The sequence below is a fragment of the Anguilla rostrata genome, chromosome 11 (genome assembly GCF_018555375.3).
Source record: "Anguilla rostrata isolate EN2019 chromosome 11, ASM1855537v3, whole genome shotgun sequence".
Classification (NCBI taxonomy): domain Eukaryota; kingdom Metazoa; phylum Chordata; class Actinopteri; order Anguilliformes; family Anguillidae; genus Anguilla; species Anguilla rostrata.
The window spans coordinates 40,603,856-40,629,835 of NC_057943.1; the positions used below are offsets into that span (position 1 = coordinate 40,603,856).

The following is a 25,980-nucleotide window of genomic DNA, read 5'->3' on the forward strand; positions in this document are numbered from 1 at the left end:
CGGCCTATCAGCGCTCTCGACCGCTACAATAAATTACATCGCAGCCAATGGGCATGCAGCTTGGTTCTCATGAATGATCTGAAGGAATGTCTTCAGGTTCTGAAGGAAGTCATCATCCTCCGCTCAGTGGAACAGAATGCTCTCATGGGTGCTGTGGTATTCCTATCCAGCTGATCATCACTATCTCTTCGTCAGTAATGAACTCATCAGTCCTATTAAAACTAATTATTGTAATATATGAGAGACTGTAACGATAATGATGCCTTGAGAAAAACAAAGTACTCAATAAATAATTGCTAAAATGTAACTCTACAGAGGCACAAATGTGGAAAGAAATGACGATTTTTAAAAACGCATTCAGAAATATTTTTCAGTTAATCAGCTATGAATGTTGTTCATTTTACAAAACACTCTACATGAAGGATACTGGAAACAATTTCACAACTACCCCGCCTGAATATTCCCAAGAGCGACATGAGTTTTCTGTTGTTTAAATAAACAACCAATTAAACGGATCAATTAAAGTTAAGAGCAGAAATTTCTCTCTCTCTCTCTCTCATATATATATATATATATATATATATATATATATATATATATATATATAGGTCATATATATGGCCATTCAGGAAAAGGGGTCCCCACCCCTGTTCTACCACGTAGATAAATATATGAAAATAAAAAACATATTATACAATTGCATTACTCTGTAATGCCATAGTACTAACAGGTGCCACATAATTGAAGTATTCTTTGTTTCAGAATCTGAAGTAAAAGTTTTCAGGCTGAATGTAGGTAACATTAGAAGCTATATAATTGCAATTTACTTGGGAGTTGAAAAACAAAGGTCTCTGGTCTGCACAGTAAGATTGAGCGCTTATCTTTTAAAGAAGTCACTTCTTAAAGCATCTTATACTGGTAATACATTGTCCAGGTCAAAGTACAGAATGTAGTTCTTAATAAAGGTGTGGTTACTGCCAACTAAACAAACACAGAACTGTGGTGTGCATGAATTCTGAACTCTATTATCTGTTCAAAACAGTCTTCTTCTCTGCCACCTATTTTCTTATTTTTTAGATTAAATCATACACATGATTTCCCCTGGCTTACACAGTATGTATTGTAAAACAAAATTCATTAAAAAAATAGACAAATTTTTATTATATTTACATTTTATTTATGTATTGTCTGTAAATGCATGCATTACTGAAAAGTGTACCTCTCACGCCTGTTGAGGTAGATTTGGCACACTTTACCTGCTTTTTGTAGACCGTTTTGTCATGAGACCTACCGTTTTTCTATAATATTGGTTTAAATGGGTCGGTGGGAGGGGGTGTAAGGGTTAACCGACAGGGGCGACTTAAGCAGTCACTTAAAGTTCCAACCTGTGCTCGTGCTCGTTTGAGTACAGGTGAGGCCGTCCATTCATGCTTATGCTAAATAACAACAGTAGGCTACAGTCGCGAAGAATGAAGAACTTCCGACGAAATGAAATCCTGTCAACATTAGCATATTAACATAAAGAGCATTTAGGAGCTGCTCGGGATAGGTAAATGACCGCTTCGAACAATGATATCTCAGAAGTCATGTGATCTCCCAGAGGTGCGGGGTAAAGGTGCATGTACAGTAGGCTACCGCTGTAGCTACTGGGATTATGAAAAACAGGAAAGTCGCTGAGAGTCTTCACCTAAGCATTAAGACGGAACTTTGCAACAACAAAAAAAGTTTTCTGCACAGAGTGGACTGATCGCATAAACAACAAATATGTCCATTAGTCGGAAGAACTGGTCGGCACTGTCCAGGCAAGTAAATATTTTTAATCCTTTTTCATTTTTCTTAATACTTGAAGTAGCCTGAGGCTGCTCTGTAGTAACGAACGCAACATGGAAAAGGTGATGGAACAAGAAATATCGTCACGTTAAATGAGAGCTGGTCAAGAGAGCAGAGATATTGCAGCACAAAATGTCCACATTTATACAGTTCTGTGGAAATATTTGACGACTTAAAAGTAAACCAACAAAGGGACAAACTGTCACTTAGACTAAACAAGGAAAAGGTCCACTGTGTGTCGAAGAAAGATGAGATAATAAAATAAATTGTATTTTATTGTTCCTGATATGATTTCGTTAACGCTCTGAAACTGGAAATGGAAATATTTCTTCTCAGTATCATATACCTTTCACAGTTACTGAATAGACAACACACCCATGCCTTTCTGTGAAGAAATAGGAAACCTGAAACGTACAAGAGTTGCCTGAAGCGAAGAATCAACCTGCGCAGCTCCGAAGTCCCCTTTCTGTAGCTGCAAGGTGTAGGCTACTGCACCTGAGCGCGTCTTGAACGTCGTCTCAAGACGCGGAAACCGTGTTCAGGGAATGGTTTAAATGGTCCTTAACCTCCCAGAACGCCATACATACAATATTTATTTGGATGTAGATGGCGTTTACAAAATGTTAACGTAGTCACTGCAAACTACCCCATTGTGTTTGAGCCGCTGATTCACGGACAGGCGAGTAAAGACAAAGGCAAAAAGCCAGAGCATTAAAGCACGTGTGCGAAAATACGCGCTTATTAAAAATCAATTAAAGAAGCAGGTTTATTTATTTATTTTAAAGCACACGAGAAATGTAGAAATAGCAATGAGATATGGTTCGATCACATTGACTAAAAATGTGGCCTAACAACACAAATACGTTTCCGCGCGCTTTCATTATCGCTCTCTAAGGTGACACCGCTAATTTGCTGACCAGAAAAATATTTGCGCAATTGTTTTTTGTGCCAAAACCACGTGTCATCTCTTTGATATCCCATTCAACGTGGCCCATTGCCGATTCTATTCTATAGTTTAAACTGCAATTGCCACACACTAAAGGCGTAATACGACCAATGCGTTCACCTGAACGGTGGGTAACCGTCCTGACAGGCGTTTGGAGAGCATCGTGTTTTCTTCTCGGCTTAATTCAATGTTTTTGACATGCGACTTCTAGCAGCAGCAGCGATTTAACTGTAGTTAGACATATATATATACGTTATACTGTAGCACTTACTTTAGGACTACGCAGTGAAGACCTCTGTATTGATTTAGCCAACATAGTTTATCCTGGTCCAAAGTAATTAACCATTGGAGTAAACGATAACACGTTTCAACGTAAAAAAAAGGACCAAGTTACTCATGCATACAAAGCACTGTCTATAACCCATTAATGAAAACATGCAAAATCTAGGCCTGCCATTAAAAGTATTCAATACAAATACAATATTGGCTATTAAGCTCACACAAATTAAACAATCTCTATTTCAAAGCAATGCTTCTAAATTACTTCAAGTAACTTTTTTTCAAGCAACTGTTTTTCTTTTTTTATTATTTTCATCTGACCATCAGAAGAAAATGTGGTCATTCAAAATTTATGCCACAAGAAAATTATTTTGTTTCGAAAATTGTGTTCAAATAAGATTTTTATTATTATTTTACATCGTAAAAGAAAATATATTACTGCATTTATTTGGCAGTACAGTACATTAATGGGGAAAACATAAGTCTGGATAGGTTTGTAAGATTCAAAATTTATTTAATGGGCCAAACTACTTGTTTAATAGATAAATGCTTGTATGTTTCTTGTGTTTGTAATTGTGAAAATTATGCTTCTAGAAAAATGTCTCCATGGGGATAATGAAGAATGTATTTATCTATGTATGTACAGTATCTATTTTACAATTGGTATTTATTTAAAGTTGCAAAGATATAAGAATGTGTACATTTTGTAAAATGAATTTGACAACCAAGTATAAACATATCCCTTCTGGAGTAAGTTTATCAGCTGTTGGAAATATTTATTTAAACAATGTCTTCTTCATTAAGGCACTTTTTTGTTATCTGATACAACGTTCTGGGCGGTGGATGGAAACTTCTAGCAGTTAGATGGTTGACTGTAGTTAACTATAGTTAGTCAGTTAATGTCACTGGCTGGCTAGCTATTGTTCTGTTTTTTTAGTTTTAATTAGCTACACGTTAAGAGCACAGAAGGCTGCTGGCTAGTGTGCTGTTGTAATGAAATATGTGAAGGATAGTCAGCCATCCAGTTAACGTTAATTATTTTATAGGTGTCATATGCCAGTGCTGGCTAGCTAGCTACACTTCAGTAATGTTAGTTTTATTATACTTTTTAATTGAACTGAGCTGAAGTTAGCAAGACAGCTAGCCATGCAGCCGATGTAATGAAGCTGTGTAGCTAAGCATCCAGCCAGCTGTATGAATGCAAAAAATGTGGATCTGTAGCTGCAGCTACACCATGTTTTGGTTAGAGTAATGTTAATGGTCACAAATTCAGTCTGAGATTTCATAGTCTACTTTGTAATCATGTAGCTGTCTGAGTCATGAAATGATATAATGAGGAGTTTGCATAGGGAATATATTTAAATGTAATATAGATGACCTTCCCAAAAAGATTAAACAGCTGTAAAAGCTACCTTTTTCTTTTGTGTGTGTGTGTGTGTGGCCATTATTAGTTAGCAAGCTAGCTAGCTTCCATACCACACAGATCCAAGATGCCGACCACAGTTTTTACTGCATCCTTTTGGCTGTGTTCTGCAGTTGGCTACTTAGATAAGATTTTGTAATTGGCAGGAAATCCCCTAAGTTTGGGACCTTATTGTGTGGACTTGTGAAGTTGTTTGTGAATACTGTTTGTTTACACGTGGTCCGGCAGAAGGTACAAAAGTTAATGTTCTTAAGAGCTGAGGGTCCTTTGTCATTGTGGTTATTTCTGTAGGAAAACCTGGAAAGTGGCAAACTCTCTGGCAATCCTGCCATCCCAGTTGCAGTTAAATGACAGTTAATGACATAAATATGGCTTGGGATGTCTCAAATATGTGGGAAACGTGATATATAGCAAGATCGAGACAATTTTGGCACTGTAAATATTTGTCAGAACCACCTGTGCATTTGCCTGCAGGCTGTATATATCACTGAAAAGCAAGAAAATGAAAATATACTCAGTTGTGGTGTTTCAGTTATACAATACATTTTATATTTAAGATAGACATCATCAATACTCGTCAAAATATTTTAGAATGTAGACACGCATATTGATGTCAACTTACTCAGCTTATAGCCTGGAATATTTTTTACATACAGTACGTTATGGATTATATGAGAGGATATTAAGCAGTTAATATTCAGTAGTTCATCCAATGGTGCAGCAGCAGTCTAAGATTTAAGCCTGTAGGTTTTAGGACATATTGCCACTACTGTAACACAAATTTAACATACGTGTTGCTACAATTGTAACATAACCAGTGCGCACCTCAAAAACCATAACACTTCAAACACCACTACCACTTACAGCTGGCAGTCAGTCTGTTTTTCAGAGCCTTGGTCATACACTAATACAGTTTCTCTCAGGCTTAGTAGTGTTTATTGTTGGTTTCCTGGTTCTACCTATGCTACTTCTGGAATTATGTCCACGAATACATTTGCTACTTAAAGCACTAAATCCCCATTACCCCTCTTGAATCTGTTTTTGCAACAAATATGCTGTAGGCTTATGTGCCGACAGCTATTATTGTTTGCAATACTGATGCCTTTGCATTGGCTCAGCTCTGTGCTTAAAGCTTTATGCTTGCACCGTAAGTTGCTTTGGACCAGAGTTTTTGCTAAGTGCCTAAATGCTATTTAATGTAAATGCAAATAACAATTATGTCTGTTTGATGAAAAATAAAATACAGCTTAATGAAGTTCACGGTATATGAATATATAAGTTACACTTGAAATGATCTAGCTTGAGCAGATTGAATTAAACATTTCTGTAAGTCAGTACGTATTTAACACTAAGATCCAGTGAAAGTGTTTGTTATTTTACAGTACAGTTCAGTAGTTCAGACTATCATTGGCCCAAGATGGAACGCCTCAGACTGATAAGCCTAAAAGTATCCCACAAACATTTCTCGTCCATATTGAAAACTGCCTTGTTCTTTTCTTCTGTTATTACTGAAGTAATTTCACCACATATATATATATATATATATATATACATACATACATACATATATATGTGTGTGTGTGTGTGTGTACAGTGCCTTCGAAAAGTACTCAAACCCCTTCACTTTTTCCACATTTTGCTACGTTACAGCCTTATTCTAAAATTGATTGAATTCATATTTATTATCGTCAATCTACACACAATACCCCACAATAACTAAGCGAAAACAGGTTAGCTAGTTTTGCAAATTTATTAAAAATAAAAAACTGAAATGTCACATTTACATAAGTATTCAGACCCTTTGCTATGAAACTCAAAATTGAGCTTGAGATACTTGAGATGTTTCTACAACTTGATTGGAGTCCACCTGTAGTAGGGAGGTGACCAAAACCCAGATGGCCACTCTGACAGAGCTCCAGAGTTCCTCTGTGGGGATGGGAGAACCTTCCAGAAGGACAACCATCTCTGCAGCACTCCACCAATGAGGCCTTAATGGTAGAGTGGCCAGATGGAAGCCACTCCTCAGTCAAAGGCACATGACAGCCCACTTGGAGTTTGCCAAAGGCACTTAAAGGATTCTCAGACTATGAGAAACAAGATGCTGTGGTCTGATGAAACCAAGATTGAACTCTTTGGCCACAATGCCAAGCATCACATCTGGACAGAAACCAGGCACCTCTCATCACCAGGCCAGTACCATCCCTACAGTGAAGCATGGTGGTGGCAGCATCATGGTATGTGGATGTTTTTCAGAGGCAGGAACTGGGAGACTAGTCAGGATCAAGGGAAAGATGAATAGAGCAAAGTACAGAGAGATCCTTGATGAAAACCTGCACCAGAGTGCTCAGGACCTCAGACTGGGGTGAAGGTTCACCTTCCAACAGGACAACAACCTTAGGCACACAGCCAAGACAACACAGGAGTGGCTTCAGGACAAGTCTGTGAATGTCCTTGAGTGGCTCAGCCAGAGCCCGGACTTGAACCTGATCAAACATCTCTGGAGAGACCTGAAAATAGCTGTGCAGCAACACTCCCCATCCAACCTGACACAGCTTGAGAGGATCTGCAGAGAAGAATGGGAGAAATACCCCAAATACAGGTGTGCCAAGCTTGTAGCGTCATACCCAAGAAGACTCGAGGCTGTAATCGCTGGCAAAGGTGCCTCAACAAAGTTCTGAGTACTTAAATGTGATGTCTTTTTTTTTTTTTTTTTAATAAATTTGCTAAAATTTCTAAACCCGCTTTCGCTTTGTCATTATGGGGTATTGTGTATAGATTGATGAGAATAAAATGAATTTAATCAATTTTACAATAAGGCTGTAATGTAACAATGTGGAGAAAGTGAAGCGGTCTGAATACTTTCGAAAGGCAGTGTATACATACATACATATATACACCCCATTTATCCCATTTATATAGTTTGATGATTACTGCAAGTAGAACTGTTTTGATGTCCATTCAAAACAGATTGTAGGTTAACTGTGTGACAAACAGCACCAGGATACATAATTAGAGCGAATGATGTGTTGTGCCCATGTGTTTTATTCCTTGTGCAGTCTGACACGGCAGTGGACGGTGGAGGATGAGGAGGAGGTGGAACGAGAGCGCAGGAGGAAGACCCGAACCTACAGCGAAGACCCGGGTGACAGCCCCACCGAGGATGTACCCCCTGTGTTTGCTGGGTGAGCTCCCCCCTGCCCAATCTCAAACCCGGACCTGCTCATGCTGCACTGTGACTTCAATAAAGTCATAGTCTTCCGTCAAATCTGTTAGCACAGAGTCATACGCCAAGCATGACATCGTTGTCTGTTGCATGGAGAGAGAGCCCACCCACATAAACACGAAATAAAATAAACGGACCACTTCACCCTTCCTCCTCACGGGTTCCGGGCAAAAACAGCAAATTAAAACAACAAGCTAAAATAACAAAGACAAAAGAAAGTAAAACAGCTTTCAGTTCACCGCCCGACTCTCAGGCCAGGTCCAGCTCCTCCAGCATCCCATCTGAGGATTACTTCTCTTGACTTTTGTGCTCAAAATAAAACGAAACTAAAATCATAACTGTGCTCTCGGTGTTAGTTCCCGGTCTCGGCCCCGAACTGTGGAGAGCAGCACACATTTAAGCACCTGGGCTGATTAGCTAACGCAACCCAGGTGCGTGTGCTCCCCACCAGCCGGGGCAGCCGAGACCAATCCGCCTCTCCAGCGGACTGACTGCTACACACAGTTAACTGATTTTAAATTAAACTTCACTTAAATGCGGTTACGTTACCATGCAATGCAATGTGCAAATGACTTTCCCGCACTTTATTATTAAAAAATAAAATAAAGCAAATGTTTCAATCCAAAGGGCTAGCACAAACTTCGTTAAGTAAACTAGCTACAAAACCCTGGTGGCTGTGGTAGATTCTGAGTGCCATTTGGCTCTCCCCATGTAGCTTGAAGTTCGGTGCAGTCAGACAGACTTACCCATTCACGAACTGTATTTGCCTTGTTTGCGTTCAATGAAAAATCTGAAAGTCACACACCCAAGTTCCTCCTTGCTGTGTTTATTCAACCGACATTTCGGGAAAAGATCCCTTAGTCAGAGCGATTACCAGTGAGAAAGCATAGCCCTAATTATAGAACTAACTGAAGACAGGTGAGACGGAACCATGTGACACGACAACACATTCAAGATTTAAATAAGTATACATACGACAATGTATGTAACAACAACAAGACAAAAAAATCTCTAAATAAACACTATACATGTAAAATGCTGTTGTAACAAAAATGTTGTTTGCGTTAGGCTATTGGGTATAACTGATGCTCCTGGGTGTCTTGTGATTGTCAGATTTTTTTTTTTTTTTTTAAATCAAGGAAAAAAATCATTATTCACGCCATGCTTTGAAAACGCACATAAAATATAGCATGCATTTAATCAACGTGTTTTAACTGCTTTTTTAAAAGCATTAGGCACAAATTTAACAATTTTTATGATGCCTCTCATTCACACCAACATTTTCTCATTAAACACCACACTGGTGTAGAAAGGTTTCTGCCTTTACCCCACAGCGTATCAACACTCTTGGGAGCGCAGAGTTAGGGGTTAGGTGTCTTGCTCAGGGACACTTCGACACGCCCAGGGCAGGGGATCAAACCGGCAACCCTCCGACTGCCAGACAACCGCTCTTACCTCCTGAGCTATGTTGCCCCACATAGCCCACGTCTATGCCTTAACTACAGCATAGTTAATCATTTGGGGCACTTGCTGTTACCCGTACACAGTGGTGTGATCCGTAATTTAAATTGTGTGTTTGTAGCACCGAGTCTAGGCAGCATGCATGCTCTGTACGTAAATACTGGAAATAAGCTGAAAGGCTCATTTTATCCAGGAAAGACCCCAGACATGAGACTATGCTTTCAGACCCCTGTATAATTTATGTGCTTTATATGCTGGCAAGAAGCCTAACCAAGTGGCCTAAGTATTTGCCAAAGAGCCAGATCATCTCATCACCTCTTCAAATTGGCGTTACTGCTTTCTCCCGTACAGGAGATGGGACCGCAGTATGTATAATATGCCTCATTGCACATTAATGAGGCATATAATATGAAGAGCATAAATATTTGTCTTTCTGCACAATCTGTTTGCCAGAACAATGATGACTTTGTCTTAGCCCTGAATGAATGCTTCACCTGTGTAAACTGATGCTAATGCTACAGTACTTTTCAAAGGAATGTCTAGTCAATTTTTCCAGTGAACTCCAGTTCATGGTTTTATTATGACAGCCTCTAAGGTGTTTCAGGGTCTGTAATGTTCCTAAAACAGTGAGCTCCATAATGTTTGGGACAAAGACATATTTGTTCTTAATTTGGTATGGTACTCCACAATTTTAGATTTTCAATCTAACAGTGTATATGTGGTTAAAGTGCACATTCCCAGCTTTCAAGCAATGACTGCTTGAAGTCTGTGACTCATAGACATCACCAGGAGCTGAGTATCTTCTCTGGTGATGCTCTGCCAGGCCTGTACTGCAGCCATCTTCAGCTCTTGCTTGTTTTTGAGGTAGTTGCCTCAACTTTTCTTTTCAGCATATAAAACACATGTTCAGTTGAATTCAGATTAGGTGAATGACTTGGCCAGTCAAGAAATTTCCAGTTTTGGCTTTGACAAAACTCATTTGTTGCTTTAGCAGTATGTTTGGGATCATTATCTTGCTGTGTGAACTTGAGCCGATAATATGCTTCTGTACACTTCAGAATTTATTTTGCTGCTATCAGCAGTTATAGCATCACTGAAGGCAAGTGCGCCAGTACCTGTGGCGGCCATACATGCCCAAACCATAGCACCCCTACTACGTTTCACAGATGGGGGGGGTGCGTTGGATCTTGGGAAGTTCCTTTTGGTCTCCACACTTTGCTCTCGTTATCACTCTGATACACATGAACCTTAGTCTCATCTGTCCAAAATACCTTTTTCCACAGCTCAGTAGGTTCTTTTAGGTACTTCTTAGCAAACTATAACCTGGTTGTACATCCTGTTTTTGCGGCTAACTAGTGTTTGCACCTTGCAATGTAGCCTTTGTAGTTTGTTTTGTGAATAAGAGCGTCTGCCAAGTGCCTGTAATGTAATGTAAGTCTTCTGCAATCAGTAGCCTCTGACACATCCACGCCTGCCTCCTGAAGAGTGTTTCTAATATGTTGGACAGGTGTTTGGTGGGGTTTCCTCATTATGGTGAGAATTCTTCAATCATCAACTGCAGAGGTCTTCCTTGGCCTACCTTGCAATTCCTGAGCTGTTTCTTCTTAATGGTGTTCCAAATGGTTAATTTTGTTAAGCCTAAGGCTTAGCTTATGTCTCTGACTGTTCTTGTCTTATTTGTCAGCCTCATGTTTTCCTTGACTTTGACTGGCACAACTGGTCCTCATTTTGACAAACGCCAATAACAGTTTCCAAAGGCAATCAAAAGCCTTGAAGCAAGATTAGATACTGAAAGCTCTCCTATACCTGCATTAAAGAAACAATTGAACACACCTGACAAATCAGAAAAACCTGTGAAGTCATTTGTCCCAAACATTATGGTGCCCTGAAATGGACGGCTATATATAGGAAGTGTTGTAATTTGTACATGGTATAACCAAAATGTATAAAAATACCCTTTAATAAAAGCTGAGAATCTGCACGTCAACCAAATGTGAATTGTTTGGTCACAATTCTAAAATCGTGGCGTACAAAAAAGGCATTGTCCCAAACATTATGGAGCTCACTTTATCTGTTTGTGGATTATATGTAACTAACTCAGACTAAGTGGACTGTATAAGTATGTATACATATATGAGGCAGGGTTTGTGCATACTCTTGGAGTATGTGGCATATATATTACATTTCCAAAAGTATGAGGACACCTGAACATCACACCCATATGTACTTGTTGAACATCTCAAGTACATATACATCCCATGGGCATTAATATGGAGTTGGACCCCCCTTTGCTGCTGTAACAGCCTCCACTCTTCTGGGAAGGTTTTCCAGTAGATTTTGGAACATGGCTAGAGGGATTCGCTTCCATTCAATCTCAAGAGCATTAGTGAGGTTGGGCACTGATATTGGGCGTGAAGCCTGGCTCACAGTCATCTTTCCAATTCATCCCAAAAGGTGTTTGATGGGGTAGAGGTCAGGGCTCTGTGCAGGCCAGTCAAGATCTTCCCCACCAAACTCAGCTCACCAAATTTCTTGATGGACCTTGCTTTGTGCAAGGGGATATTGTCTTGCTCAAACGGGATAGGGCCTTCCCCAAACTTTTGCCACAAAGTTGGAAGCGCACAGTTCACTAGAATCTCATTGTATGCTGTAGCATTAAGATTCTTCACTGTAACTAAAGGGCCTACCCCAAACCATGAAAAACAGCCCCAGTCCATTATTTCTCCTCCACCAAACTTTACAGTTGGCATTATTCAGGCCAGTACAGTTGGCACTATGCATTCCACCAAACCTAGATTTGTCCGTCAGACTGCATGATTAATCTCTCTAGAGAACAATGGCGGTGTGTTTGCACCACTCCACCCAATCCTTGGCATTGCGCATTGTGATCTTAGTTCCATGGAAAACCATTTCATGTTGTTTCCAGAGGTAGTTCAGAACTCTGTAGTGAGTGTTGCAACCGAGGATGGTTTTTATGCACTACGTGCTGATTCAGCACTTGGCGGTCCCATTCTGTGAGCTTGCGCGGCCTACCACTTCGTGGCTGGGCTATTGTTTCTCCTGTGCATTTCCACTTCAAAATAACAGCACTTACAGTTGACTGGGGCAGCTCAAGCAAGGCATAAATTTGATGAACTGACTTGTTGGAAAGGTGGCATCCTATGACAGTGCCACGCTGAAAGTCACTGAGCTCTTCAGTACGACCCATTTTACTGCCAATGTTTGTCAATGGAGTTTGCATGATTGTGTGCTTGATTTTATGCACCTGTTAGCAATGGGTGTGGCTGAAATGGCCAAAACCAGTAATTAGAAGAGGTGTCCACATACTTTTGGAAATGTAGTGCATGTAAATGTTACCTCAAGGTGTTTTCAGGGTTGTGGTGACCGTGTGGCTGTCGTGGCAATGGTTTGAATACTGCGGAGGCAGCTTGTGAGGTCCTGACAGGTTACAGTTAAACTGCTATCTCTCAGCATGCTATGATCCATTAAAAAGCATTTCAACTAGTGAAGCAATTGGGAGCCATTGGCAGATATTTCCCTTGGTCTGTCAGGTGAGTTTTGTTCAATATTTGCCTGTCATGTTTGAATTTTACACAAGGTTTCTAAGGTGAAGTGCAACAGAAATTTCAGCAAATCGTTTCATCTTCTTGAGCCTGAGATTCTGAAGAGTGCTCTTATTAATTCATCTGTACATCTGAATATGAACTGAATATTCACATGGTGAAATAACCTGAAAAGTTGCACATATGCTCAATGTTGATATAAAAATAAAGACAGTAAAGAAAATAAGACACTAAAGAAGGTAAATCCTAACTAAGTCACGAGGATTAACCAACAAATACAAACAAAAACTGGTTTTATGTTTTCTCTGGGAAAGTTCCACTGTAAAGCACTGTGTGACTACCTCATTTAAAAAGGCAATATACCAAATAAAAATTGACCATACTCTGATGTTATTGCGGGGTGTGTCTGTGCTACAGTTTGTGTGGATAAGAGTTTATGGTGCATGTAACAACTGTGTCTGTGTGCATGTCCATGTTTGTGTGCTCAATGGCTGTGATCTAAAGTGTACACTTGGGTTCTATCTAGTGCTGTGCGATTCGATCTATTACACTCCAAAGAGAAAACAAGTATAATGCAAACAAAATGTGTCCAGACCCTCAAAGTGCTTTTTTATTGCTGTTATGTTTATAGCATACCTGTGCATATGTGTGTGCTCAATGTATCTATTTTTGTGTTTGCATGTGTGTATGCGTGTGTGTATCGCATACGTGAGCATGTGTGTGTGTATTGCATATCTGAGCGTGTGTGTGTGTGTGTGTTTTGTATATCTGTGCATGTGTGTGTGCTCAGTGTGTTTATTCCTGTGTTTGCATTTGTGTGTGTGTGTGTGTATCTGTGTGTGTGCTCAGTGTGTTTATTCCTGTGTGTGCGTGTATCTGTAAGTGTGTGTGTGCTCAGTGTGTTCATTCCTGTGTGTGTGTGTGTGTCTGTGTGTGTGCAGCTCGGAGGAAGTGGCTGAGGCAGTGGACCCCGAGGCTCCCGTGGACTTCGTGGAGATGCTGCGGGTTCGAGACGAGAGGAGGAGGAGGAGGCACATGGAGGTGCTGAGGCAACAGCAAGAGGAGGAAGAGAGGAACGGGCCAGGGCAGGGGGAGAAGGTGGGCGGCAGCAGAGCGGGGAGGAGCTCAGAACCCGCGGTGGCCCCACCCAGCACCTCTGACATCACTGAGACAGGAAGCCCGGTGAGTCCCTCTGCCATGCCACCGACTCTTTCAACGGAACCTGTGTGCTTCTGAAGCACAGGAACCTGGATGGACTTACCAAACATGGAATCAGCCTAGTAAGAGCCATTGCCTTGGTGTGAGTTTGGGCCCCACTGAACCATTTCCTAGGATACATTTTAAAAGTGTGTATTTTTCCAAAAACCCAGAACTGTTTTATAGATGGCATTAAATGTGATTTTTAATCTTTTATCTTTTAATCTCTTAAAACATATTTAATCTTGTTTAGTAGCGTACCTTGTAGTCTTTTACCTTGCTGTTACTGTTATTTTTACCTTCCGTTCATGGGTTTATTTATTTCAATGCCTTTGAATTGTGCTGCTCTGCTTTTGTTTTTGGAGAGTGCCAAGAATAGCATTGTATGTATTCAAATGCTGCGTGGATAGAACTAGTCTCTTTGAATCATTGGTGATTTGCCCACCTGTCTAAAATAATACCATAAATTACGAAGATTAGTGATGATAATTAGTGTTGTGAACTCTCCTGAAGTGCTTGAGGTGTACAGTACATCCCTGATTCATATAATAATCTTAAAATCGTTCTGTTTAAATCATGAACCTACTTTAAGTCTGTTGTGAGAAGCAGATTCAAAAGAGCAGATTCAAAAGAACAATATTGATCTGACACTCCTTAAGTGTTTTATAGTTTTATGCTTATGTGGTACTGTAAAGAGATAAACAGAACAGAGCGAATATTTCTAAACAAACACAAACCCCTTAACTCCCGTACTTAATCCACACATGAAGCACAGAAATGGAGTCTGTGATGTTCCCGCCAGTGGAGTGTTAATGTGTCCAGGGGTCACGGGGGGGGGGGGAAGAAGCAACCCCACCAGAAAAGAAAATGCCCCCTGCGACTGTGCGGCTGTGCCCTAGTCAGCTGCTCCCACAGGTTGAACATTGCTGTCAATCATCTACACGGGCGGCCATTATCAGTCAGCCCTGGGGGAGCCAACCTCAGGGAGGGCACAGGTGTCTAGCTCACCGTAAAAAAATTTCAAGGTGGCTCCGCTTAAAAAAAAAACAAGTAACCTGACTGCTTTAAAATCTTGAGTTAAATGAACAACGGGTCTTCAGTTCTTCGAACCTCTCCTGTATGAACTGTACGAAGAAGTATGAAGAACTTTAGGTCGTTGTTTTAAGTACGGCCACCTTGATATTTTTCACAATGCGTTTGGAGTTGATCATACTGATGGTGTGTGTGGCACTGAACTTATATTTTGTGGGAATGGCATACTGACCGTCAATGAGCGGCTTTTACAAATAAAGTTGGAGGAATCGGTTCATAATCCCATCCCCACCATAAACGGTCATTCTATGACATTACATGACATTTTAATTTAATCTAAAAAATATATATATATTTAGGTGTCCTTTCCCCCAGTTTGATACAACTGCCACACAATTGAATAACTTTCTATAGCTGTAAATGTCTTTGTGGAGACAAACAACCATGGGGACGCTTGGGGTATAATATTTTTTCTTGATTTTATTATAGAGTGAAAAGGACACATCTGAGCCCGGCCAGGGCAAAAACGCGGAGACTCCGACAAAACAGTCGCGGATGTTTGTGAGGTGATTGCAGCCAGTTCCTGACCTTTACTCCCCAACACGGTGCCCCATATAGGGGGCTTCAGACCTTATTTATCCTGAACACTATCAGGGGAGCCATCCAACCCAACACACTCCTGTGGTGTTCACTGGACAATAGTTTCTGTTTATAGTCAGGTGTAGGCTCTGCTGTGTAAATATCCATATTCCAAATAAGCAATATTCTGTATTCTCCTGATGCAGACTGCCCTGAATGCAGCCGTGAAGGATTGGCGCTGCATTTAGGGTCAGACTTAAAATGGCAGGCAAAAGTAGTTTATAAGCATTTATGCTTCCAGTATGTATAAGCCATTAGATTTGAAGTAAACACATTCCATAGATTGCCTTTAATTCTTTAAAGCAGTAAAGTTGACAAATGGTCCTGTATTAGTGCGGTACGCTGTTGAAATGTTTACAGTTGTGAGCACCCTTCAGAGAAAGAGAGATAACATTATGTAACTGCTGTGTTGTTCATAATATTTCACATATTGTGTAGAAAGCAGATGGATGATGTCATAGTGTAACTGCCTTTTGAAAGAAGAAAGTGACCTTGTGTGACCTCCCTATCACCCCCTGCAGCTCACTATCCATCTCCATGGACATGGGCCCCACCTCCCCCACAGAGAGCGGCAGGATGGTCTCTCCAATGAGCCCCACCTCCTCTACAGGGAGGGGTAGGGTGGTATCTCCCCTGAGCTTCTCCTCATCCACAGACAGGAACAGGGTGGTCTCTCCCCTCAGCCCAACGTCCTCCACATCGACCAGCAGGGTGGTCTCTCCCCTAAGCCCAACGTCCTCCACATCGACCAGCAGGGTGGTCTCTCCCCTCAGCCCAACTTCCTCCACATCAGCCAGCAGGGGGGTCTCTCCCCTCAGCCCCACAGGCTTTTTCCGCGCGGTGTCTCCAGAGGAGCGCGGTGGTAGCCCCGCCCCCGGGGTCACCTGCCCAGTCACGCAGAATGGAGAGTCGCAGGTGAGCCCTCGGCCAATCAGGGCGGGCCTCTGCGGGGGGCTAGGCACTTTCACTTGCGTCCTGTGCCACCACCTGCTTTATTGCGGTTTGTGTTCGGTGAACTTTGAGCCTTCAACAGTCCGCTCCCTGAATTTAAATGAAGCAGGCTGACTCTAACAACACCAACAACGCCGCCCTCTAGTGTTCCAATAAATCAACTGCATCTACATGTGTTACAAGCAGCACTCAGTATTTTATAAGTGTACTAATATTACCACTATTTACTTTTCAAACAAGTATTAACAAAGCCATAACTGAAGCACGTATTCAGCAGAGCATTTAAGAACATCAGATTGGAGTCAAACTTCTCATTTAAAAAAGCAGATTAAAATAAAATTAAAACTACTGAAACTATAAACAAGCCAGATATATCTAAAAATACCAGTACTTTCTGTTATGATAATGTAATTACAGCTGGCTACATATATATTTTAAATATAATTATTTTTATTTATTTAAGTAAATGTAATTTTGGGTTATGAGCCGTTTGACCTGAACTGAAAAAGCCTTCGATGAATGGTGTGCATCTTGGTAATGTGTCATAAGCAGGACTCTCAGAATGCATCTTCGGCAGCAGAAGCCGTTACTGGTGCAGCGCAGTCAGAGGAAACTGCATTCCAGAGGAACAGCCCCAGAGCCACGTCCTTTAGGGTAACGAACACTCCCTTCATTTCAGAAACACCCAACCATGTACATGCAACGGACATAGTACTCAAGAGTACGATATTGAACCTTTGAGTATTTCATTTTTCTCGTAGACTATATGCGTTTCTATGTGGAGACATTTTGTAAATAAAAAAAGAAAATCACGAAAGCACATCATTATCATTAAATCATTTGAGTTAGGGAAAACTCCATACCAAAACAGAGAAGAAATAAACCCCCAAAGTTTATTTTCATGATATCCTTCTCTGTAATCACTGATGCTAATTTGTGTAAGTATATTAGGTATAGGTAATGTAATGGAAACGCTCAGAAGACAAAAATAAGAGCATGCATTATTACATTACATTACAGGCATTTGGCAGACGCTCTTATTCAGAGCGACGTACAACAAAGTGTATAACCATAACCAGGAACAAGTGTGTCGAAAACCCTAGAGAGAAGTACCGTTCTAAGTGCAGCAAATGTTAGTCTGACTGTAAACCATCTCCACCTGCACAGATGGCAAGGAAGAAGGAGGGGCTAGGCACGCCATTGCAGAGGAGGTAAGGCACACCACTGTGTTTTGATCCAACTGCAAATCACGTCTGGGAGTACATTATATTATCGCATGTAAATCTCAGTTAGATCCTGGTTTGGAATCCCACTTGGGGAGTACAGGTGAGCCTTTCCCTGCAGGACGCGATAACGTTTCTGCATGAGCTCGAGAAGAATAACTTTGAAGGTTAAGTCGCTGGGCTAGAAATCCAATGGGGGATCTCCACGCATGCTCAGGCCTTGCTGATTACAGGTCGTATGTTTCAGCTGTAAGCTGAATGTTAGCTGCCTGCAGAAATGCTGGTCTCTTTAGCAAAGAGCCACCTCAGGTGCTGCTTTCTCTTCTGCCTGCTGGGTGTTGAATCCCACTTCTGTCAGAACAGAGGTGCTTTTATTTTCAGTACGCGATTATGGCTCTGCTTCTGGATGTGCTTGAGAAGAATAACCTTTCCACAACAGCCGGAGAAAGCCGCAGATTGACAGCCAAGACGAGGTGGTAAAGGAGGAAAGGAGGGTAGATTTTTAGAGTATTGGGACGCACCCTAAAAGACCCACTGCAAGTCAGGATGGCCGAGCGGTCTAAGGCGCTGCGTTCAGGTCGCAGTCTCCTCTGGAGGCGTGGGTTCGAATCCCACTTCTGACAATCACAGGGATCCTTTTCCTTCAGGCAGAAACCACAGCTGTCTTTCTGAGCTAATTCGGATTACAACTCAATTAGATCTTGTGCCGCATTCAGGTCTACGCGGTTTCAATAGGCTGGTCATGGAATCCCGCTCTCACAGTATAGGGGAGCCATTTTCTTCAGGATGGGGAGACAGTTCTTTCGGGACATGCTTGTGAAGAATATCTTTGCGACCAGAGCAGGGGAACCGAGCAGATGGGTAATCGTGGCCGCTGTGGTTAAGGCGATGGACTTGAAATCCATTTGGCGGCCCCCCTTGCAGGTTCCAGTCCTGCTGATTAAGGATTGCCAATGTTTTCATTCTAAGTGATATTGGCTGCCCACATTAGTCTTCTGCCAAATCCACCTTGACTAAGGGTGCGTTCCATTACTTTTCGCTCCTCACCTCCTTTCCACCACTCCCCCTCTACCGCTCGTCTCCTACGTCCTCCATAGAAATGTATTTAGCTAAGGATGTACTGAAATACACTGGCTAACCTCGTCCTACGTGTGCTTCTTTTGACAGTGCCAGTGTCCGTGTCACATCCAAGGCCACTCAAGGCAACAAGGTGGGACTGTGTTATCAGAATGGGTAGAATAGCTACTGAATAGAGACACACATAATAACTCACATTCTTTTCTCATCTTAAAACAAATATGCACGAAGAGAGTATTTCCTTATTCTAGCTGTGACTTATCTATGGTATCTTTCTTCATGACACAAGAAGTCTTCAAATGAGAGAGCATCTTGTACTTAAGTAAACTTTGGAATTGAAATTTAGTCTTGCCCCATGGATACATAGATATATATAAATATATCCATATGGTATATATTTATGTATATATTTTTCTTGTATATATTTCTGTTCTTTTCAACGTACAATAACTCTGTTTTGACACATGACAAAAAAATGTCTTTGAAGCATATCGCTTTTGTGCGTTTGTTATTTATTGTTCTCATGCAGTCATAATATGAGTCTTTAGTGTCAATGTTTTATTATTGTAGGCTCCTGGTCAGGAAGAGGATTCACCATTTCAAAGGAAGTGAGTCATTCTGTTGAGTCTATCTTTGAATTTGAACGGCTAATACTTAACCGCAGTTTTTGTTCATTTCAACGACTGTTGAAGAACTTTAACCAAAACAAAACGCTCAGGATAAGGGAGCGTCCATTACATCACAATCCTTCAGCCGGATGGTTTTGTCTAGATATGAGAGAACACAACTGCTGACAAAGCAGGAAGCACTCCACCTCTCATTCTTGGGGTCACGTGAGCTACATTCTGTCTGTACAGCTCCAGACAGAGGATCTCATCGCGCACTATTCAGGAGAAGATGGAGAGGCTGGCCCTGGCAGTGCAGGTGAGCACTGGGAGAGGGAAAAGATTCTTTTTTTAAAAACTCGATTTGGTTTGAAACACTCACAAGATCACAGTATCTTGAAGCTATCCCATCATCAAGATACTGCAGAATTACTGGTGCAGTGGGACCCAATAGTGCACCACCAGAAGGATCGGCTGAAATTCAGAACACATTCTTCCATTTTGGCAATTACAGAAAAAGGAAGAAAGTGGGAGGTGTGTGACTACATTGGTCTATATCATGCAGACAATATATACAGTATATTTTTAATGTACATATGTTTTCTGTGCCTATTCTGATAGGAAATGAGACATATAAGTGATGAACTCTTGGAAGTACTGTAGAATAGTCTACATACGTATGTGTTGTGATTTGACCATCATCACTGAGGCAGGTAACTGCAGGACGTCCGTACCTGACCATGCTCTCTTTCCCCCAGAAATCGGAGAACCTCAAATCTCCCTCCATCTCCCAGAAGGGTCTTTACGTGCTGGCCGATGAGGTGTCCAGGAAGAGGGGGCTGTTTGAGAGAGACCTGGCCGCGGGCGACGGCAGCCCCGGGTCCTTCCGCCAGGTGACGCCCCGCCGCTAATCTCCGTGGCAACCACAGCATCCCCGTGGCAACCGCAGCATGAGTCTCAGAGAAAGGCGGTCACATTTGGGTTAACATCTCATGGATCGTTCACGGGCGTTCATCCAAGCGCAGGCAATCCCAGTTCTGCTTTCATATCATAAACGTTTCGGTGAAGGTCCTCAGCGTTTACAGTAACGTTGACATTTCCCAGGGGAGATTCCCAGGGATCAGCAGAAGTATCTTCAGTATGTACAAAAATGTGCAGCATTTCAGAGATACATTTGCATATTTAAGCCAGGTCTGTTTCGTTCGCCGTCTGGTCTGAGCTCTCATTGGCCCCGTGCGTTCTGGACCGTCTGGTCTGAGCTCTCATTGGCCCCGTGCGTTCTGGACCGTCTGGTCTGAGCTCTCATTGGCCCCGTGCGTTCTGGACCATCTGGTCTGAGCTCTCATTGGCCCTGTGCGTTCTGGACCGTCTGGTCTGAGTTCTCATTGGCCCCGTGCGTTCTGGACCGTCTGGTCTGAGTTCTCATTGGCCTGTGTGTTCTGGACCGTCTGGTCTGAGTTCTCATTGGCCTGTGTGTTCTGGACCGTCTGGTCTGAGTTCTCATTGGCCTGTGTGTTCTGGATTGATTGACAGGACTTCCGGACGTTCTCCGCTGGAGTGTCGGACCGCATCAACCGCTGGGTCGCCAGGGCGCAGGGGCACGGCTCCCACTCCACACCCGCGGTGAGTGTGCGGACCTGGCAACCGCTCTGCCCGTGCGGACCTGGCAGCCTCTCCGCCCGTGCGGACCTGGCAACCGCTCTGCCCGTGCGGACCTGGCAGCCTCTCTGCCCGCGCGGACCTGGCAGCCTCTCTGCCCGCGCGGACCTGGCAGCCTCTCCGCCCGTGCGGACCTGGCAGCCGCTCCGCCCGTGCGGACTGAGGAGGTCAGCGCTGCATCAGTTAACATCCGCGTTAACTGGAACTGTGCGGAACATACAACATCTTGATATAATTGAATATTTCAAAATACACGATCATGACATTTCGAAATGTCTGCTTAAACAAAAAAGTTATCCAATTGCAACAAGGTGAAAAGCAGGGTTTCTTATGTTTTTAGCGTAACATCATTTAACTGGTATGGTGCAGCTTTTTAACCCAAGACGTGACTGCCCTGTAACAGATAGCCCCCAATTCACAGACGCCATTTCCTTCTACAGGCCGCAATAGAGTAGGTATTCATGACTGTCATGCCAGTATGTGACTATAGATCCCTGTACGATGTCAAGCAATTTTGTACAATATGAATTTAAGAATTACAAATATCGCAATCCTATCAAGCTAGTGTAAAAACCAAAGATTTACTTGGTCCAGAGAATTGTCCTTTGGAAATGGCTGGTTGAAAAAATTCATTCATGCATATTCACATACTGAAAACCACTACATGGCGAAAAGTATGTTGACACCAGAGATCCAACATGTCATCCAAATTTATGGGCATTATAATATCGAGTTTGTTCATGCTTTGCTGCTATAACAGCTCTTCTGGGAAGGCTTTAAACTAGATGTTGGAGCATTGCTACAGGGATTTGCTTTGCTTTGGCACAGATTCGAATCCCACTTCTGGCAATAACTGGGATCCTTGTCCATCATGCAAAGGAGGATACATTTTTAGAGTATTGGGACGCACCCTAAAAGCCCCACTGTAAGTCAGGATGGCCGAGCGGTCTAAGGCGCTGCGTTCAGGTCGCAGTCTCCTCTGGAGGCGTGGGTTCGAATCCCACTTCTGACAGAAACAGGAATCCTTTTCCTTCAGGAGGTGGTAGGAGTCGTCTGGGTGGCTGAGAGCGTTCAGCTCGAAAGCTCTTCTGGAGACGTGGTTTAGAATCCCACCTCTGTCAGCACAGGGGAGCCTTTTCCTTCAGGAGGTGATTATAGTTCAATTTCTGGATGCGCTTGAGAATAATGTGGAGAATAACCTTTCCACCACAGCAGGATAAAGCAGCAGCTTAGCCGTCATGCCCAAGTGGGTAAGGTGATGGACTGAAAGCCCATTGACACCTCCCTGCTCATGTTCAAATTCTGCCAATTTGTAGTTCATAGTTTTTTTGTTGTAATTGATATTAGCAGGCAGACTACGTCTCTCCTTCTGAGCAATATTAGGAAACAGATCAGTGATCTTGTGCTAATTAAGATTATGTTTCTATTAGATCTCGTTCTGCATTCAGACCAAGAGTTTTCTGTAGGGAGGTGCATCTTGTCCACCTTCACCCATCTCTTTCAATCGAACAGCTGAACTTGTGTCCATCTTCAGGCACAGAACACCCATAAAAAGGCTCTTATAGATGCAAACTGCATGTATTCACGATTTGAATTTGACTCAGGATAGTTCATTTGTATTAGTGGTTTAGTGATGTTACATATGCTCACAGGTCTGGGAATACGGTTGAAACCGTATATGGTCTCCTACACTGTACCTCACTCTGGACAACAGTGTCTGCAAAATTATATATGTACAATTTCTCTAAAAGTAGGCATTTAATTTATTAAATATGGAAATACTCAAAGTAATATACGGCAACATTTTATATTAGAATTAAAGTATTTTTTAATTATGAGGTATCCATGGTATTCCCTTACGGACCCCATTTTGAGAGACCCCCAGGTCTGACTTCCATCTTCCCACTGGAGAGAGTAAAAGATATTGAACACTAGATGGCAGTATTGCACATGTTGCTACAATAGTAACCGTGGAGTTAGCGGCTACATTCCTGAGCCTCATTCCATGCTAGACTCCCAATAAGAAACTGTGGTGAAACTGGGACTCCAGAGTCAAAGATCAGTTAAATGAATTCAATGAGAAAATCACAGTCATTCCCACTGTATGCAATCTCTTACCAGATTACACTACCAAACTCTTACAGTAGGCAGAGTGCGTTATGGCTTTTAGCTTCTCACCTCCAGGATCGAGGATGCAAGACCAAGGCTTACAAAAACAAAATATAACATAGCCAAATTCTGTCATAGTCATATAATGTTGTTAAAATCATATTTCTGTTCACATTTTTGTGTGGCATTGCTGTATGGACGCTGTGGGTTATAATGAAGGGCTGTTTCACTGGACTCTTTTGGCGTTTTGCATTGTAAATGCTAAATACAGGTGAGGTGTGGCAGTAATTCTTAAACCCTGGAGTTGAGAGTGAAGTTAAACTTGCCCTCTCATTACAGGACTTGCGAAACGTGGACATTGCCAGTAAGAGGAACGTCTGGGAGAATCGCTCAGAAGAGGCATCTCCAAAAACATCGCCTAACAAGTAGAAGCCTCTTCAGAATGACTAAGTATTTCACATTTATTATTATTATTATTATGATTATTATGATGATTATTATTATTAATAATAATTATCATTATTATTATTATTAGACATCTAGGCCAGGCCATGAAGTTTTGACATACCAAAGCTGAGGCCCTAAGCATTTGTTTTGTAGAAGTTCTGAAATTAACTAGCCAAATGCTAAATTTTACTGTGTAGGTTCGAACAGACAATCTTATTAAAACTTGATTTTAGAACATAGCGCATATTCCAAAGGCACTTAAAGTGAAATGTTTGAAGGGAAATGTTTCCAAATGTTTCCCTAAATGCATGAAATAATTATGCTAATCAAAGTGAGCACAAAAGCTATAACACTTGAGAAAGCAACTGCAGGTTCAGAGGCTTGCTGAGCTCAGTGAGGTCTTGGAAATTAATTGAAAATAAATAAAAGAACAATACTTTTAAAATTTGTTACATAACGCTACAAATACATTTATGTAACAAATTAAGAAGACTTTGACTTTAAAATTAAAAATTTGTTTATAACTTCTAGTTAATTTCCATGACCTTGATCAACCTTGGCTCAGTGCATGTGGAATGCTAGGGGGACTCACTGCAACGTGAGATCTTTTAAAAAGGCCTGGTTCGTTCAGGCATGCGCCGTTAAATTTTCGAGTCACGCTTCAAAGCACAGTCCTGGATCGGATCGTATCCGTGCAGGGGGGTCACCCATTAACATTTGGGTTTATTAATAGATCTGGCATCGTGATGAAGAGTTTTACTCGTTTTTTAAGAATCCGCCATGGGAACATAACAGCACAGCACACCAGGAAACTCTGGAACTGTGGGAAATATGCATCACGCGTTTGCACGATGCTGCAGTCAGCGCCCCTAGCATTGCGTTAGGCTATCGAAACGCCGCGGCTGTCAGGCCTGACGGGCTGCGTGTCGCGTGGGCTTTGCTGGGAATCCAGCCGAACTCAGTTCAGGCGGAGCCGCAGTACCGATGGATACAGTTGTCTGCACGATAGCAAAATCGGTTTTTCATCTTTTTTCTTGCAGTTCGAGGAACATCAACAAAAACATGTGGGAGGACAGCTCGGCTGATGCTTCATCATCATTCTTATTTGCACTACGGATGATTTCCAGCTTTTTGGTGGAGTTCAAGGTTTTGAGGTTAATAATGGTCACATAAACCGAATTAGACTTAAACTCATGACTTGAAATGCTGCAATTCTCTAATTGAGGGGTTAATTTTCATGCTGCCAATTGATAATGCTCAGACAATTTGTACATTACTGTTTCCTACATTAGGTTATTGCTTCCCACAAGACAGACGACTGCTTAACTAAATAAAATGAAATAAAAAAACTTTTCTACTCCAGCGCTTGCTTCATTTGTGTGTGTCTGTGTCACACTTTAAGGCTTTAATTTACACTCCTGAACACAACAGGCTTTTCATTAAATTTCAATGAGTTTTCCCCACATTTATTATTAATTACTCCTAGAAACAAGATAAAAAGGTTTTGGATGCGATAAACAGCATTTGTGTACTCCTCTGTCATTATTAATCAAAAGTAATGGCAAAGCTAATCCTCAGGCACTCGAAGTTCTATCTAAACACAAAAGGTCTTTTCATAATGACAAAGTTCTTTATCGTTTGTTTTTGTTACAGTTTGAATGTAACTTCATTTCAATTTGAAGTGAAACTAAATTGCCATGCGTGCTACACACAGTAGAATGTGTACATTAACTAGTAACATTTCTACAGTGATTTCCATCAGGTTTTAAATAGAGGGAGCCTTATCAGAAAAGCCACAGAAACACCGCATGGGTGATTTCATAGCTTCCCCACTGATTGGTCGAGGCCCACAGCTGGTCCATGTCATTAGTGGCACCAGAGTTACAACCATGGGTGTACCCGAGAAATTTGCGGGTGGACCTGGAGGAGATTGCAATTGCGCGGGGAAGGGGGGGGGGGACGGACCAATTTTTGGGCACTAGGACGCCCAGAACACAGCGTGCCCCTGCCAGTGGACCGCGCGCAACGCGGGGGAGAAGCAGACGGTGTTATCGCAGGCGGTGAGGACGTGACTGGAGACCGGCTCGAGCTCATTGTCGCCTCGAAAATAAAGAGGAGGGCCGATTAGGGAAAAAAAAAGAGACGGCTTCACGTCAGCGTGACCTACCCGAGAGGGTGGAAGGATGAAACAGGACCAACCCCCGAGCTCACCCCCATTTCCTTCGCCTGAACAAAGACCCAGCCTTTTTTGGGAGCACCAACAAAGAGTTGTGCAGTCACCCTCTCAGTTAAAAATACATACAATACGGAGCCCCG

At 42.0% G+C, this 25,980-nt stretch overlaps 1 protein-coding gene, 1 long non-coding RNA gene and 2 other non-coding genes across 6 annotated transcripts in view; 3 read left to right on the top strand and 1 right to left on the bottom strand.

The window, feature by feature from the left end:
• The window catches only part of LOC135234948 (uncharacterized), a 48,938-nt gene extending 40,332 nt beyond the window's left edge, over positions 1-8,606 (bottom strand). For all 3 annotated transcript variants that reach the window (XR_010324247.1, XR_010324248.1, XR_010324249.1), the window contains exon 1: positions 8,448-8,606. This is a non-coding gene — a long non-coding RNA (uncharacterized LOC135234948). The remainder of the gene's footprint in view (positions 1-8,447) is intronic.
• Positions 1,460-25,026, top strand: lad1 (ladinin). The gene is made up of 14 exons (XM_064300091.1): positions 1,460-1,802; positions 7,535-7,660; positions 13,667-13,907; positions 15,444-15,520; positions 16,115-16,508; positions 17,097-17,198; positions 17,712-17,755; positions 18,935-18,977; positions 19,415-19,452; positions 19,702-19,768; positions 20,208-20,342; positions 20,983-21,072; positions 23,557-23,667; positions 24,705-25,026. The coding sequence occupies exons 1-13, from the start codon at positions 1,765-1,767 to the stop codon at positions 23,644-23,646; spliced, it is 1,485 nt and encodes a 494-aa protein (XP_064156161.1). The 5' UTR covers positions 1,460-1,764; the 3' UTR covers positions 23,647-23,667; positions 24,705-25,026.
• On the top strand, positions 18,308-18,390 carry trnal-cag (transfer RNA leucine (anticodon CAG)). Its single transcript has one exon. It is a non-coding gene; the product is annotated as a tRNA-Leu (tRNA).
• Positions 22,038-22,120, top strand: trnal-cag (transfer RNA leucine (anticodon CAG)). Its single transcript has one exon. It is a non-coding gene; the product is annotated as a tRNA-Leu (tRNA).
• Positions 25,027-25,980: the final 954 nt, after the last annotated feature.